A 16,740-nucleotide genomic window follows, 5' to 3' on the forward strand; every position below is an offset into this window, starting at 1 on the left:
TGTCAGCCCCTGTACGGTGTGTCTCAGTGTCAGCTCCTGTACGGCCTGTGTGTGTCTCAGTGTCAGCTCCTGTACGGCCTGTGTGTGTCTCAGTGTCAGCTCCTGTACGGCCCGTGTGTGTCTCAGTGTCAGCTCCTGTACGACCCGTGTGTGTCTCAGTGTCAGCTCCTGTACGGCCTGTGTGTGTCTCAGTGTCAGCTCCTGTACGGCCTGCGTGTGTCTCAGTGTCAGCTCCTGTACGGCCTGTGTGTGTGTCTCAGTGTCAGCTCCTGTACGGCCTGTGTGTGTCTCAGTGTCAGCTCCTGTACGGCCTGTGCGTGTCTCAGTGTCAGCTCCTGTACGGCCTGTGTGTGTCTCAGTGTCAGCTCCTGTACGGCCTGTGTGTGTCTCAGTGTCAGCTCCTGTACGGCCTGTGTGTGTCTCAGTGTCAGCTCCTGTACGGCCTGTGTGTGTCTCAGTGTCAGCTCCTGTACGGCCTGTGTGTGTCTCAGTGTCAGCTCCTGTATGGCCTGTGTGTGTCTCAGTGTCAGCCCCTGTACGGCCTGTGTGTGTCTCAGTGTCAGCTCCTGTACAACCCATGTGTGTCTCAGTGTCAGCTCCTGTACGGCCTGTGTGTGTCTCAGTGTCAGCCCCTGTACGGCCTGTGTGTGTCTCAGTGTCAGCTCCTGTACGGCCCGTGTGTGTCTCAGTGTCAGCTCCTGTACGGTCTGTGTGTGTCTCAGTGTCAGCTCCTGTACGGCCTGTGTGTCTCATTGTCAGCCCCTGTACGACCCGTGTGTGTCTCAGTGTCAGCCCCTGTACGGCCCGTGTGTGTCTCAGTGTCAGACCCTGTATGGCCTGTGTGTGTCTCAGTGTCAGCTCCTGTACGGTCTGTGTGTGTCTCAGTGTCAGCTCCTGTACGGTCTGTGTGTGTCTCAGTGTCAGCTCCTGTACGGTCTGTGTGTGTCTCAGTGTCAGCTCCTGTATGGCCTGTGTGTGTCTCAGTGTCAGCCCCTGTACGGCCTGTGTGTGTGTCTCAGTGTCAGCTCCTGTACGGCCTGTGTGTGTCTCAGTGTCAGCTCCTGTACGGCCTGTGTGTGTCTCAGTGTCAGCTCCTGTACGGCCCGTGTGTGTCTCAGTGTCAGCTCCTGTACGGCCCGTGTGTGTGTCTCAGTGTCAGCTCCTGTATGGCCTGTGTGTGTCTCAGTGTCAGCTCCTGTACGGCCTGTGTGTGTCTCAGTGTCAGCTCCTGTACGGCCTGTGTGTGTCTCAGTGTCAGCTCCTGTACGGCCCGTGTGTGTCTCAGTGTCAGCCCCTGTACGGCCTGTGTGTGTGTCAGTGTCAGCCCCTGTACGGCCTGTGTGTGTCTCAGTGTCAGCTCCTGTACGGCCCGTGTGTGTCTCAGTGTCAGCCCCTGTACGGCCTGTGTGTGTCTCAGTGTCAGCTCCTGTATGGCCTGTGTGTGTCTCAGTGTCAGCTCCTGTACGGCCTGTGTGTGTCTCAGTGTCAGCTCCTGCATGACCCGTGTGTGTCTCAGTGTCAGCTCCTGTACGGCCTGTGTCTGTTTCAGTGTCAGCTCCTGTATGACCCGTGTGTGTCTCAGTGTCAGCTCCTGTACGGCCTGTGTGCGTCACAGTGTCAGCTCCTGTACGGCCCGTGTGTGTCTCAGTGTCAGCTCCTGTACAGCCCATGTGTGTCTCAGTGTCAGCCCCTGTACGGCCTGTGTGTGTCTCAGTGTCAGCTCCTGTAGGACCCGTGTGTGTCTCAGTGTCAGCTCCTGTATGACCCGTGTGTTTCTCAGTGTCAGCCCCTGTACGGCCTGTGTGTGTGTCTCAGTGTCAGCTCCTGTACGGCCTGTGTGTGTCTCAGTGTCAGCTGCTGTACGGCCCGTGTGTGTCTCAGTGTCAGCTCCTGTACGGCCCGTGTGTGTCTCAGTGTCAGCCCCTGTACGGCCCGTGTGTGTCTCAGTGTCAGCTCCTGTACGGCCTGTGTGTGTCTCAGTGTCAGCTCCTGTACGGCCTGTGTGTGTCTCAGTGTCAGCTCCTGTATGGCCCGTGTGTGTCTCAGTGTCAGCTCCTGTACGGCCTGTGTGTGTCTCAGTGTCAGCCCCTGTACGGCCCGTGTGTGTCTCAGTGTCAGCTCCTGTACGGCCTGTGTGTCTCATTGTCAGCCCCTGTACGACCCGTGTGTGTCTCAGTGTCAGCCCCTGTACGGCCCGTGTGTGTCTCAGTGTCAGACCCTGTATGGCCTGTGTGTGTCTCAGTGTCAGCTCCTGTACGGTCTGTGTGTGTCTCAGTGTCAGCTCCTGTACGGTCTGTGTGTGTCTCAGTGTCAGCTCCTTTACGGCCTGTGTGTGTCTCAGTGTCAGCTCCTGTATGGCCTGTGTGTGTCTCAGTGTCAGCCCCTGTACGGCCTGTGTGTGTGTCTCAGTGTCAGCTCCTGTACGGCCTGTGTGTGTCTCAGTGTCAGCTCCTGTACGGCCTGTGTGTGTCTCAGTGTCAGCTCCTGTACGGCCCGTGTGTGTCTCAGTGTCAGCTCCTGTACGGCCCGTGTGTGTGTCTCAGTGTCAGCTCCTGTATGGCCTGTGTGTGTCTCAGTGTCAGCTCCTGTACGGCCTGTGTGTGTCTCAGTGTCAGCTCCTGTACGGCCTGTGTGTGTCTCAGTGTCAGCTCCTGTACGGCCCGTGTGTGTCTCAGTGTCAGCCCCTGTACGGCCTGTGTGTGTGTCAGTGTCAGCCCCTGTACGGCCTGTGTGTGTCTCAGTGTCAGCTCCTGTACGGCCCGTGTGTGTCTCAGTGTCAGCCCCTGCACGGCCTGTGTGTGTCTCAGTGTCAGCTCCTGTATGGCCTGTGTGTGTCTCAGTGTCAGCTCCTGTACGGCCTGTGTGTGTCTCAGTGTCAGCTCCTGTATGACCCGTGTGTGTCTCAGTGTCAGCTCCTGTACGGCCTGTGTCTGTTTCAGTGTCAGCTCCTGTATGACCCGTGTGTGTCTCAGTGTCAGCTCCTGTACGGCCTGTGTGTGTCACAGTGTCAGCTCCTGTACGGCCCGTGTGTGTCTCAGTGTCAGCTCCTGTACAGCCCGTGTGTGTCTCAGTGTCAGCCCCTGTACGGCCTGTGTGTGTCTCAGTGTCAGCTCCTGTAGGACCCGTGTGTGTCTCAGTGTCAGCTCCTGTATAACCCGTGTGTTTCTCAGTGTCAGCCCCTGTACGGCCTGTGTGTGTGTCTCAGTGTCAGCTCCTGTACGGCCTGTGTGTGTCTCAGTGTCAGCTGCTGTACGGCCCGTGTGTGTCTCAGTGTCAGCTCCTGTACGGCCCGTGTGTGTCTCAGTGTCAGCTCCTGTACGGCCTGTGTGTGTCACAGTGTCAGCCCCTGTACGGCCCGTGTGTGTCTCAGTGTCAGCTCCTGTACGGCCTGTGTGTGTCTCAGTGTCAGCTCCTGTACGGCCTGTGTGTGTCTCAGTGTCAGCCCCTGTACGGCCTGTGTGTGTCTCAGTGTCAGCTCCTGTACGGCCTGTGTGTGTGTCAGTGTCAGCCCCTGTACGGCCCGTGTGTGTCTCAGTGTCAGCCCCTGTACGGCCCGTGTGTGTCTCAGTGTCAGCCCCTGTACGGCCTGTGTGTGTCTCAGTGTCAGCTCCTGTACGGCCCGTGTGTGTCTCAGTGTCAGCCCCTGTACGGCCCGTGTGTGTCTCAGTGTCAGCCCCTGTACGGCCCGTGTGTGTCTCAGTGTCAGCCCCTGTACGGCCTGTGTGTGTGTCAGTGTCAGTGTCAGCCCCTGTGCGGCCCGTGTGTGTCTCAGTGTCAGCCCCTGTACGGCCCGTGTGTGTCTCAGTGTCAGCCCCTGTACGGTCTGTGTGTGTCTCAGTGTCAGCTCCTGTACGGCCTGTGTGTGTCTCAGTGTCAGCCCCTGTACGGCCCGTGTGTGTCTCAGTGTCAGCCCCTGTATGGCCTGTGTGTGTCTCAGTGTCAGCTCCTGTACGGCCTGTGTGTGTCTCAGTGTCAGCTCCTGTACGTCCTGTGTGTCACAGTGTCAGCTCCTGTACGGCCCGTGTGTGACTCAGTGTCAGCTCCTGTACGGCCTGTGTGTGTCTCAGTGTCAGCTCCTGTACGGCCTGTGTGTGTCTCAGTGTCAGCCCCTGTATGGCCTGTGTGTGTCTCAGTGTCAGCTCCTGTACGGCCCGTGTGTGTCTCAGTGTCAGCTCCTGTACGGGCTGTGTGTGTCTCAGTGTCAGCTCCTGTACGGCCTGTGTGTGTCTCAGTGTCAGCTCCTGTACGGTCTGTGTGTGTCTCAGTGTCAGCTCCTGTCCGGTCTGTGTGTGTCTCAGTGTCAGCTCCTGTACGGCCTGTGTGTGTCTCAGTGTCAGCTCCTGTACGGCCTGTGTGTGTCTCAGTGTCAGCTCCTGTACGGCCTGTGTGTGTCTCAGTGTCAGCTCCTGTATGGTCTGTGTGTGTGTCTCAGTGTCAGCCCCTGTACGGCCTGTGTGTGTCTCAGTGTCAGCTCCTGTAGGACCCGTGTGTGTCTCAGTGTCAGCTCCTGTACGGCCTGTGTGTGTCTCAGTGTCAGCTCCTGTACGGCCCGTGTGTGTCTCAGTGTCAGCTCCTGTACGGCCTGTGTGTGTCTGAGTGCCAGCCCCTGTACGGCCTGTGTGTGTCTCAGTGTCAGCTCCTGTACGGTCTGTGTGTGTCTCAGTGTCAGCTCCTGTACGGCCTGCGTGTGTCTCAGTGTCAGCTCCTGTACGACCCGTGTGTGTCTCAGTGTCAGCTCCTGTACGGCCCGTGTGTGTCTCAGTGTCAGCTCCTGTACGGCCCGTGTGTGTCTCAGTGTCAGCTCCTGTACGGCCTGTGTGTGTCTCAGTGTCAGCTCCTGTACGGCCCGTGTGTGTCTCAGTGTCCGCCCCTGCACGGTGTGTCTCAGTGTCAGCTCCTGTATGACCCGTGTGTGTCTCAGTGTCAGCTCCTGTACGGCCTGTGTGTGTCTCAGTGTCAGCTCCTGTACGGCCCGTGTGTGTCTCAGTGTCCGCCCCTGCACGGTGTGTCTCAGTGTCAGCTCCTGTACGGCCTGTGTGTGTCTCAGTGTCAGCTCCTGTATGACCCGTGTGTGTCTCAGTGTCAGCTCCTGTATGACCCGTGTGTGTCTCAGTGTCAGCTCCTGTACGGCCTGTGTGTGTGTCTCAGTGTCAGCTCCTGTACGGCCCGTGTGTGTCTCAGTGTCAGCTCCTGTACGGCCTGTGTGTGTCTCAGTGTCAGCCCCTGTATGACCCGTGTGTGTCTCAGTGTCAGCTCCTGTACGGCCTGTGTGTGTCTCAGTGTCAGCTCCTGTACGACCTGTGTGTGTCTCAGTGTCAGCTCCTGTACGGCCTGTGTGTGTCTCAGTGTCAGCTCCTGTATGACCCGTGTGTGTCTCAGTGTCAGCCCCTGTAGGACCCGTGTGTGTCTCAGTGTCAGCCCCTGTGCGGCCCCTGTGTGTCTCAGTGTCAGCTCCTGTACGGCCCGTGTGTGTCTCAGTGTCAGCTCCTGTACGGCCTGTGTGTGTCACAGTGTCAGCTCCTGTACGGCCCGTGTGTGTCTCAGTGTCAGCTCCTGTACAGCCCGTGTGTGTCTCAGTGTCAGCCCCTGTACGGCCTGTGTGTGTCTCAGTGTCAGCTCCTGTAGGACCCGTGTGTGTCTCAGTGTCAGCTCCTGTACGGCCTGTGTGTGTCTCAGTGTCAGCTGCTGTACGGCCCGTGTGTGTCTCAGTGTCAGCTCCTGTACGGCCCGTGTGTGTCTCAGTGTCAGCTCCTGTACGGCCTGTGTGTGTCACAGTGTCAGCCCCTGTACGGCCCGTGTGTGTCTCAGTGTCAGCTCCTGTACGGCCTGTGTGTGTCTCAGTGTCAGCTCCTGTACGGCCTGTGTGTGTCTCAGTGTCAGCTCCTGTATGGCCCGTGTGTGTCTCAGTGTCAGCTCCTGTACGGCCTGTGTGTGTCTCAGTGTCAGCCCCTGTACGGCCCGTGTGTGTCTCAGTGTCAGACCCTGTATGGCCTGTGTGTGTCTCAGTGTCAGCTCCTGTCCGGCCTGTGTGTGTCTCAGTGTCAGCTCCTGTACGGCCTGTGTGTGTCTCAGTGTCAGCTCCTGTACGGCCCGTGTGTGTCTCAGTGTCAGCCCCTGTACGGCCTGTGTGTGTGTCTCAGTGTCAGCTCCTGTACGGCCTGTGTGTGTCTCAGTGTCAGCTCCTGTACGGCCCGTGTGTGTCTCAGTGTCAGCTCCTGTACGGCCTGTGTGTGTCTCAGTGTCAGCTCCTGTACGGACTGTGTGTGTCTCAGTGTCAGCCCCTGTACGGCCTGTGTGTGTCTCAGTGTCAGCTCCTGTACGGCCCGTGTGTGTCTCAGTGTCAGCTCCTGTACGGCCCGTGTGTGTCTCAGTGTCAGCTCGTGTACGGCCTGTGTGTGTCTCAGTGTCAGCTCCTGTACGGCCTGTGTGTGTGTCAGTGTCAGCCCCTGTACGGCCCGTGTGTGTCTCAGTGTCAGCCCCTGTACGGCCCGTGTGTGTCTCAGTGTCAGCCCCTGTACGGCCTGTGTGTGTCTCAGTGTCAGCTCCTGTACGGCCCGTGTGTGTCTCAGTGTCAGCCCCTGTACGGCCCGTGTGTGTCTCAGTGTCAGCCCCTGTACGGCCCGTGTGTGTCTCAGTGTCAGCCCCTGTACGGCCTGTGTGTGTGTCAGTGTCAGTGTCAGCCCCTGTGCGGCCCGTGTGTGTCTCAGTGTCAGCCCCTGTACGGCCCGTGTGTGTCTCGGTGTCAGCCCCTGTACGGTCTGTGTGTGTCTCAGTGTCAGCTCCTGTACGGCCTGTGTGTGTCTCAGTGTCAGCCACTGTACGGCCCGTGTGTGTCTCAGTGTCAGCCCCTGTATGGCCTGTGTGTGTCTCAGTGTCAGCTCCTGTACGGCCTGTGTGTGTCTCAGTGTCAGCACCTGTACGGCCTGTGTGTCACAGTGTCAGCTCCTGTACGGCCCGTGTGTGACTCAGTGTCAGCTCCTGTACGGCCTGTGTGTGTCTCAGTGTCAGCTCCTGTACGGCCTGTGTGTGTCTCAGTGTCAGCCCCTTTATGGCCTGTGTGTGTCTCAGTGTCAGCTCCTGTACGGCCCGTGTGTGTCTCAGTGTCAGCTCCTGTACGGGCTGTGTGTGTCTCAGTGTCAGCTCCTGTACGGCCTGTGTGTGTCTCAGTGTCAGCTCCTGTACGGTCTGTGTGTGTCTCAGTGTCAGCTCCTGTCCGGTCTGTGTGTGTCTCAGTGTCAGCTCCTGTACGGCCTGTGTGTGTCTCAGTGTCAGCTCCTGTACGGCCTGTGTGTGTCTCAGTGTCAGCTCCTGTACGGCCTGTGTGTGTCTCAGTGTCAGCCCCTGTACGGCCTGTGTGTGTCTCAGTGTCAGCTCCTGTATGGTCTGTGTGTGTGTCTCAGTGTCAGCCCCTGTACGGCCTGTGTGTGTCTCAGTGTCAGCTCCTGTAGGACCCGTGTGTGTCTCAGTGTCAGCTCCTGTACGGCCTGTGTGTGTCTCAGTGTCAGCTCCTGTACGGTCTGTGTGTGTCTCAGTGTCAGCTCCTGTCCGGTCTGTGTGTGTCTCAGTATCAGCTCCTGTACGGCCTGTGTGTGTCTCAGTGTCAGCTCCTGTACGGCCTGTGTGTGTCTCAGTGTCAGCTCCTGTACGGCCTGTGTGTGTCTCAGTGTCAGCTCCTGTATGACCCGTGTGTGTCTCAGTGTCAGCCCCTGTACGACCCGTGTGTGTCTCAGTGTCAGCTCCTGTAGGACCCGTGTGTGTCTCAGTGTCAGCCCCTGTACGGCCTGTGTGTGTCTCAGTGTCAGCTCCTGTAGGACCCGTGTGTGTCTCAGTGTCAGCTCCTGTACGGCCTGTGTGTGTCTCAGTGTCAGCTCCTGTACGGATTGTGTGTGTCTCAGTGTCAGCCCCTGTATGGCCTGTGTGTGTCTCAGTGTCAGCTCCTGTACGGCCTGTGTGTGTCTCAGTGTCAGCTCCTGTAGGACCTGTGTGTGTCTCAGTGTCAGCTCCTGTACGGCCTGTGTGTGTCTCAGTGTCAGCCACTGTACGGCCCGTGTGTGTCTCAGTGTCAGCCCCTGTATGGCCTGTGTGTGTCTCAGTGTCAGCTCCTGTACGGCCTGTGTGTGTCTCAGTGTCAGCACCTGTACGGCCTGTGTGTCACAGTGTCAGCTCCTGTACGGCCCGTGTGTGACTCAGTGTCAGCTCCTGTACGGCCTGTGTGTGTCTCAGTGTCAGCTCCTGTACGGCCTGTGTGTGTCTCAGTGTCAGCCCCTTTATGGCCTGTGTGTGTCTCAGTGTCAGCTCCTGTACGGCCCGTGTGTGTCTCAGTGTCAGCTCCTGTACGGGCTGTGTGTGTCTCAGTGTCAGCTCCTGTACGGCCTGTGTGTGTCTCAGTGTCAGCTCCTGTACGGTCTGTGTGTGTCTCAGTGTCAGCTCCTGTCCGGTCTGTGTGTGTCTCAGTGTCAGCTCCTGTACGGCCTGTGTGTGTCTCAGTGTCAGCTCCTGTACGGCCTGTGTGTGTCTCAGTGTCAGCTCCTGTACGGCCTGTGTGTGTCTCAGTGTCAGCCCCTGTACGGCCTGTGTGTGTCTCAGTGTCAGCTCCTGTATGGTCTGTGTGTGTGTCTCAGTGTCAGCCCCTGTACGGCCTGTGTGTGTCTCAGTGTCAGCTCCTGTAGGACCCGTGTGTGTCTCAGTGTCAGCTCCTGTACGGCCTGTGTGTGTCTCAGTGTCAGCTCCTGTACGGTCTGTGTGTGTCTCAGTGTCAGCTCCTGTCCGGTCTGTGTGTGTCTCAGTATCAGCTCCTGTACGGCCTGTGTGTGTCTCAGTGTCAGCTCCTGTACGGCCTGTGTGTGTCTCAGTGTCAGCTCCTGTACGGCCTGTGTGTGTCTCAGTGTCAGCTCCTGTATGACCCGTGTGTGTCTCAGTGTCAGCCCCTGTACGACCCGTGTGTGTCTCAGTGTCAGCTCCTGTAGGACCCGTGTGTGTCTCAGTGTCAGCCCCTGTACGGCCTGTGTGTGTCTCAGTGTCAGCTCCTGTAGGACCCGTGTGTGTCTCAGTGTCAGCTCCTGTACGGCCTGTGTGTGTCTCAGTGTCAGCTCCTGTACGGATTGTGTGTGTCTCAGTGTCAGCTCCTGTACGGCCTGTGTGTGTCCCTGTGCCTGGCGAGTGTGGGTTGGGGATGAGCTTAGGTGCGATCCCGGCGAGTCCTGTATTCCATGTGTAACGGCGTGAGGGACTAACCCTACCTTCATGTAAGGGTATCAGTGAGTACAGGCTCCCGAAGATCTGGTTGAGTTCATCCTCGGACATGATGCACAGTTTCAGCATTGGTTCGAAATAGGCCTGAGGAAGAGAAAGAGGCGATGGTGGCTGAGAGAGGGCGGCACAACGCCAGGACTGTGGAACCCCGATACCCCCCCAACATTCGCCAATACACACCCCACCGATACACACCACACCGATACACACCCCACACCCCCCGATCCACACCCCCCCGATCCACACCCCCCGATACACACCCCACCGATACACACCTCACCGATGCACATCCCACCGATACACACCTCACCGATACACACCCCACCGATACACCCCCCCCAATCCACACTCCACCGATACACACCCCCCCGATACACACCCCACACCCCCCGATACACACCCCACCGATACACACCTCACCGATACACACCCCACCGATACACACCCCACCGATACACCCCCCCCGATACACACCCCACACCCCACCGATACACACCCCACCGATACACACACCCCCGATACACACCCCCTGATACACACCCCACACCCCACCGATCCACACCCCACCCGATACACACCCCACCGATACACACCTCACCGATACACACCCCACCGATACAATTCACAATTCAAATCGCTTTATTGGCATGATAAGTTACATCTTATGTTGCCAAAGCATCAAAATACATTTATGGTTTAGCACATAAACGCAGTTCTATTCATACAGTGTATAAACAGGTATATCCCTGAGTGTATAAATATACATTCGCATTGTTTATATATATTCTTTTCTTAGTTTACTGGTTGTCCCTCTGTTCATGGCAAGCTGTAACATAGTGTGCCGCCAGTGTTATACAGCTTCTCTCCTCTCCCAGTAGGAATGGGAGTTTTTGGTTGTCATTCAGATTTCTGAAATCAGGGCATATTTGTGAGAATTTTTGGTAGAAATTCTCCCTGATGCCCTGATATTTTCCACAAGCTGTGAGGAAGTGCATCTCTGTCTCCACCACTCCCTGACTGCAGTGAGAGCATATCCTGTCCTCTCTTGGCAGCCTGGTCTGCCTGTGTCTGCCTTTTTCGATCGCTAGGCTATGTTCGCTAAGTCTGTACCTTGTCAAGGTTCTTCTCAGTTTGTTATCCTTTACCATGGTCAGGTAATCAGCTATGTTGTATTGTCTGTTTAGGGCCAAGTAGCAATTGAGTTTGCTTTGGGTTTTTGTTGTTTCTGCCCAATATGTCAGATATTTTTCCTTTTGCTTAGCGACGATTGTGTTGGGTCGAATTCTTTGTGTTGCCCTGTCACTGTCCTGGGGCTGGTTATTGTTAGTATTGTTAGTAGTTACTTCACTGAGTCCCAGGACTAGTTGACTGAGGGTATTCTTCTTTATGGTCAGCTCTTGGCATTTCAGGGCGTCGTAGTGATAGCATTGGGGATTGCTCATTTGTAGGTGATTCCAAAATTTGGTGGCTCTTTTTTGGATAGTGATTATTAATGGATATTGGCCTAGTTCCGCCCTGCATGCATTGTTTACTGTTTTCCTTTGAGTCCGGAGGATACTTTTACAGAATTCTGCATGTAGGATCTCAATTGGGTGTTTGTCCCATTTTGCAAATTCTTGTTGAGTTAGCGGCCCCCATACCTCACTGCCATAGAGTGCAATAGATACACACCCCACCGATACACACCCCCCCGATACACACCCCACACCCCACCGATACACACCCCACCGATACACACCCCCCCGATCCACACCCCACCCGATACACACCCCACCGATACACACCCCACCGATACACACCCCCTGATACACACCCCACACCCCACCGATACACACCCCCCCGATACACACCCCACACCCCACCGATACACACCCCCCCGATACACACCCCACACCCCACCGATCCACACCCCACCCGATACACACCCCACCGATACACACCCCACCCGATACACACCCCACCGATACACACCCCACCGATACACACCCCACACCCCCCGATACACACCCCACCCGATACACACCCCACCGATACACACCCCACACCCCCCGATACACACCCCACCGATACACGCCCCACCGATACACACCCCACCGATACACATCCCACCGATACACACCCCGCCGATACACACCCCACCGATACACACCCCACACCCCACCGATACACACCCCACCCGATACACACCCCACCGATACACGCCCCACCGATACACATCCCACCGATACACACCCCACCGATACACACCCCCCCGATACACACCCCACACCCCACCGATACACACCCCACCCGATACATACCCCACCGATACACGCCCCACCGATACACACCCCACCGATACACACCCCGCCGATACACACCCCACCGATACACACCCCACCGATACACACCCCCCCGATACACCCCCCCGATACACACCCCACACCCCACCGATACACACCCCACCGATACACACCCCGCCGATACACACCCCGCCGATACACACCACACCGATACACACCACACCGATACACAGCCCCCCGATACACACACCCCCGATACACAACCCCCCGATACACACCCCCCCGATCCACACCCCACCGATACAAACCCCACCGATACACACCCCCCCGATACACACCCCACAACCCCCCGATAGACACCCCACCGATACCCCCCCACACCCCACCGATACACACCCCACCAATACACACCCCACCGATACACACCCCACCGATACACACCCCACCGATACACACCCCACACCCCGATACACACCCCACCGATACACACCCCACCGATACACACCCCCCCGATACACACCCCACACCCCACCGATATACACCCCACCGATACACACCCCACCGATACACACCCCCCCGATACACACCCCACACCCCACCGATACACACCCCACCGATACACACCCCACCGATACACACCCCACCGATACACACCCCCCCGATACACACCCCACCGATACACACCCCCCCGATACACACCCCCCCGATACACACCCCATCGATACACACCCCACCGATACACCCCCCCCGATACACACCCCCCCGATACACACCCCACCGATACACACCCCACCGATACACACCTCACCGATACACACCCCACACCCCACCGATACACACCCCACCGATACACACACCCCACCGATACACACCCCACACCTAACCGAACCACACCCCATCGATACACACCCCGCCGATACACACCCCACCGATACACACCCCCCCGATACACACACCCCCGATACACACACCCCCGATACACACCGCCCCGATACACACCCCACCGATACACACCCCACCGACACACTCCACCGATACACACCCCACCGATACACAGCCCACCGATACACACACCCCCCGATACACACCCCACACCCCCCCGATACACACCCCACCGATACACACCCCCCCGATACACACCCCACCGATACACACCCCACCGATACACACCCCACCGATACACACCCCACACCCCACCGATACACACCCCACCGATACACACCCCCCCGATACACACCCCACCGATACACACCCCCCCGATACACACCCCCGCGATACACACCCCATCATAACACACCCCCCCGATACACACCCCGCCGATACACACCCCGCCGATACACACCCCACCGATACACACCCCACCGATACACACCCCACACCCCACCGATACACACCCCACCGATACACACCCCACCGATACACACCCCCCCGATACACACCCCACCGATACACAACCCACCGATACACACACCCCCGATACACACCCCACCGATACACACCCCCCCGATACACACCCCATCGATACACACCCCACCGATACACACCCCACCGATACACACCCCCCCGATACACCCCCCCCGATACACCCCCCCGATACACACCCCACACCCCACCGATACACACCCCACCGATACACACCCCCCCGATACACACCCCACCGATACACACCCTTCCGATATACCCCCCCCCGATACACACCCCATCGATACACTCCCCACCGATACACACCCCCCCGATACACCCCCCCCCGATACACACCCCACCGATACACACCCCCCCGATACACACCCCACCGATACACACCCCCCCGATACACACCCCACCGATACACACCCCACAACCCCCCCGATACACACCCCACCGATACACACCCCACCGATACACACCCCACCGATACACACCCCCCCGATACACACCCCACACCCCACCGATACACACCCCACCGATACACACCCCACCGATACACACCCCACCGATACACACCCCACACCCCACCGATACACACCCCACACCCCCCCGATACACAGCCCACCGATACACACCCCACCCCCCCAATGCACACCCCACACCCCCCCGATACACACCCCACCGATACACACCCCACCGATACACACCCCCCCGATACACACCCCACCGATACACACCCCACACCCCACCGATACACACCCCACATCCCACCGATACACACCCCACACCCCACCGATACACACCCCACCGATACACACCCCACACCCCCCGATGCACACCCCACACCCCCCCGATACACACCCCACCGATACACACCCCACCGATACACACCCCACCGATACACACCCCACCGATACACACCCCCCCGATACACACCCCACCGATACACACCCCCCGATACACACCCCACCGATAAACACCCCACCGATACACACCCCCCCGATACACACCCCACCGATACACACCCCACACCCCACCGATACACACCTCCCCGATACACACCCCACCGATACACACCCCCCGATACACACCCCACCGATACACACCCCACCGATACACACCCCACCGATACACACCCCACACCCCACCGATACACACCTCCCCGATACACACCCCACCGATACACACCCCACCGATACACACCCCACACCCCACCGATACACACCCAACCACCCCCGATGCACACCCCACCGATACACACCCCACCGAAACACACCCCCCCGATACACACCCCACCGATACACACCCCACACCCCACCGATACACACCCCACCGATACACACCCCACACCCCACCGATGCACACCCCACCCCCCGCCGATGCACACCCCACACCCCACCGATACCCCTCCGACCTCCCCCGTCTCACCTTCTTGGTGATGTTGAGGTCGTCGATCAGTGATTGTTCTCCTTGTGTTAGCTCGAATATCACCTGGAGTCACAGAACGTCCTTGTTACTGTTACTGGATTCACACGTGGCTGTGCGCTCTACCCCATCCGTACTCTGTCTGCGCCCCATCCCTGCCCCGTCACCCCGTCTGTGACCCCCTCTCGCACTCTGCCTCCCCGCCCTCTGTCCCCGACCCCTCACCCCCGTCCTCTGACCCCCTGCCCTCTGCCTCCCCGCCCTCTGTCCCCGACCCCCTGCCCTCTGCCTCCCCGCCCTCTGTCCCCGACCCCTCACCCCCGTCCTCTGACCCCCTGCCCTCTGCCTCCCCCGCCCTCTGTCCCCAACCCCTGACCCCCATCCTCTGCCCCCCGTCCTCTGTCCCCCGCCCTCCGTCCCCTACCCCTGACCCCCGTCCCCCGCCCTCTCTCCCCGCTCCGTCCCGCGCCCTCTCTCCCCGCTCCGTCCCCCGCCCTCTCCCCCTGCCCTCTCTCCCCGCTCCGTCCCCCGCCCTCTCTCCCCGCTCCGTCCCCCGCCCTCTCTCCCGCGCTCCGTCCCCCGCCCTCTCTCCCCGCCCTCTGTCACCCGCCCTCTCTCCCCGCTCCGTCCCCCGCCCTCTCTCCCCGCTCCGTCCCCCGCCCTGTCTCCCCGCTCCGTCCCCCGCCCTCACTCCCCGCTCCGTCCCCCGCCCTCTCTCCCCGCTCCGTCCCCCGCCCTCTCTCCCCGCTCCGTCCCCCGCCCTCTCTCCCCGCTCCGTCCCCCGCTCTCTCTCCCCCGCTCCGTCCCCCGCCCTCTCCCCCCGCTCCGTCCCCCGCCCTCTCCCCGCTCCGTCCCCCGCCCTCTCTCCCCGCTCCGTCCCCCGCCCTCTCTCCCCGCTCCGTCCCCCGCCCTCTCTCCCCGCTCCGCCCTCTCGCCCTCTCTCTCCCCGCTCCGTCCCCGCCCCCTCTCCCCGCTCCGTCCCCCGCCCTCTCTTCCCGCTCCGTCCCCCGCCCTCTCTCCCCGCTCCGTCCCGTGCCCTCTCTCACCGCTCCGCCCTCTCGCCCTCTCTCCCCGCTCCGTCCCCCGCCCTCTCTCCCCGCTCCGTCCCCCGCCCTCTCTCCCCGCTCCGTCCCCCGCCCTCTCTCCCCGCTCCGTCCCCCCGCCCTCGTCTCCCCGCTCCGTCCCCCGCCCTCTCTCCCGCTCGTCCCCGCCCTCTCCCGTCCTCCCCCGCCCTCTCTCCCCGCTCCGTCCCCCGCCCTCTCTCCCCGCTCCGTCCCCCCGCCCTCTCTCCCCGCTTCCGTCCCCCGCCCTCTCTCTCCCCGCTCCGTCCCCCGCCCCTCTCCCCGCTCCGTCCCCGCCCTCTCTCCCCGCTCCGTCCCCCGCCCTCTCTCCCCGCTCCGTCCCCCGCCCTCTCTCCCCGCTCCGTCCCCCGCCCTCTCTCCCCGCTCCGTCCCCCGCCCTCTCTCCCCGCTCCGTCCCCCGCCCTCTCTCCCCGCTCCGTCCCCGCCCTCTCTCCCCGCTCCGTCCCCCGCCCTCTCTCCCCGCTCCGTCCCCCGCCCTCTCTCCCCGCTCCGTCCCCCGCCCTCTCTCCCCGCTCCGTCCCCCGCCCTCTCTCCCCGCTCCGTCCCCCGCCCTCTCTCCCCGCTCCGTCCCCCCGCCCTCTCTCCCCGCTCCGTCCCCCCGCCCTCTCTCCCCGCTCCGTCCCCCGCCCTCTCTCCCCGCTCCGTCCCCCGCCCTCTCTCCCCGCTCCGTCCCCCGCCCTCTCTCCCCGCTCCGTCCCCCGCCCTCTCTCCCCGCTCCGTCCCCCGCCCTCTCTCCCCGCTCCGTCCCCCGCCCTCTCTCCCCGCTCCGTCCCCCGCCCTCTCTCCCCGCTCCGTCCCCCGCCCTCTCTCCCCGCTCCGTCCCCCGCCCTCTCTCCCCGCTCCGTCCCCCGCCCTCTCTCCCCGCTCCGTCCCCCGCCCTCTCTCCCCGCTCCGTCCCCCGCCCTCTCTCCCCGCTCCGTCCCCCGCCCTCTCTCCCCGCTCCGTCCCCCGCCCCTCTCTCCCCGCTCCGTCCCCCGCCCCTCTCTCCCCGCTCCGTCCCCCGCCCTCTCTCCCCGCTCCGTCCCCCGCCCTCTCTCCCCCGCTCCGTCCCCCGCCCTCTCTCCCCGCTCCGTCCCCTCGCCCTCTCTCCCCGCTCCGTCCCCCGCCCTCTCTCCCCGCTCCGTCCCCCGCCCTCTCTCCCCGCTCCGTCCCCTCGCCCTCTCTCCCCCGCTCCGTCCCCCGCCCTCTCTCCCCGCTCCGTCCCCCGCCCTCTCTCCCCCGCTCCGTCCCCCGCCCTCTCTCCCCGCTCCGTCCCGCCTCTCCGCTCCGCCCCGCCCTCGTCTCCCCCGCTC

The 16,740-nt window shown here is 60.9% G+C and overlaps 2 protein-coding genes across 4 annotated transcripts in view; both read right to left on the reverse strand.

The window, feature by feature from the left end:
* The window catches only part of LOC147086635 (forkhead box protein P2-like), a 427,219-nt gene that overhangs the window by 283,430 nt on the left and 127,049 nt on the right, over positions 1 to 16,740 (reverse strand). The gene's annotated exons all lie outside the window — the stretch shown is intronic.
* LOC147086637 (rho guanine nucleotide exchange factor 3-like) overlaps positions 1 to 16,740 on the reverse strand; it is a 57,673-nt gene that overhangs the window by 10,485 nt on the left and 30,448 nt on the right. For both annotated transcript variants that reach the window (XM_085978774.1, XM_085978773.1), the window contains exons 6-7: positions 14,370 to 14,432; positions 9,240 to 9,336 (exon numbers count right to left, since the gene is read on the reverse strand). In XM_085978774.1, coding sequence (XP_085834900.1) covers positions 9,240 to 9,336; positions 14,370 to 14,432 — 160 coding nt within the window. The remainder of the gene's footprint in view (positions 1 to 9,239; positions 9,337 to 14,369; positions 14,433 to 16,740) is intronic.

The sequence above is a fragment of the Somniosus microcephalus genome, unplaced genomic scaffold (genome assembly GCF_052327205.1).
Source record: "Somniosus microcephalus isolate GS21.2 unplaced genomic scaffold, FLI_Smic_1.0 unresolved_chr7, whole genome shotgun sequence".
Taxonomy (NCBI): domain Eukaryota; kingdom Metazoa; phylum Chordata; class Chondrichthyes; order Squaliformes; family Somniosidae; genus Somniosus; species Somniosus microcephalus.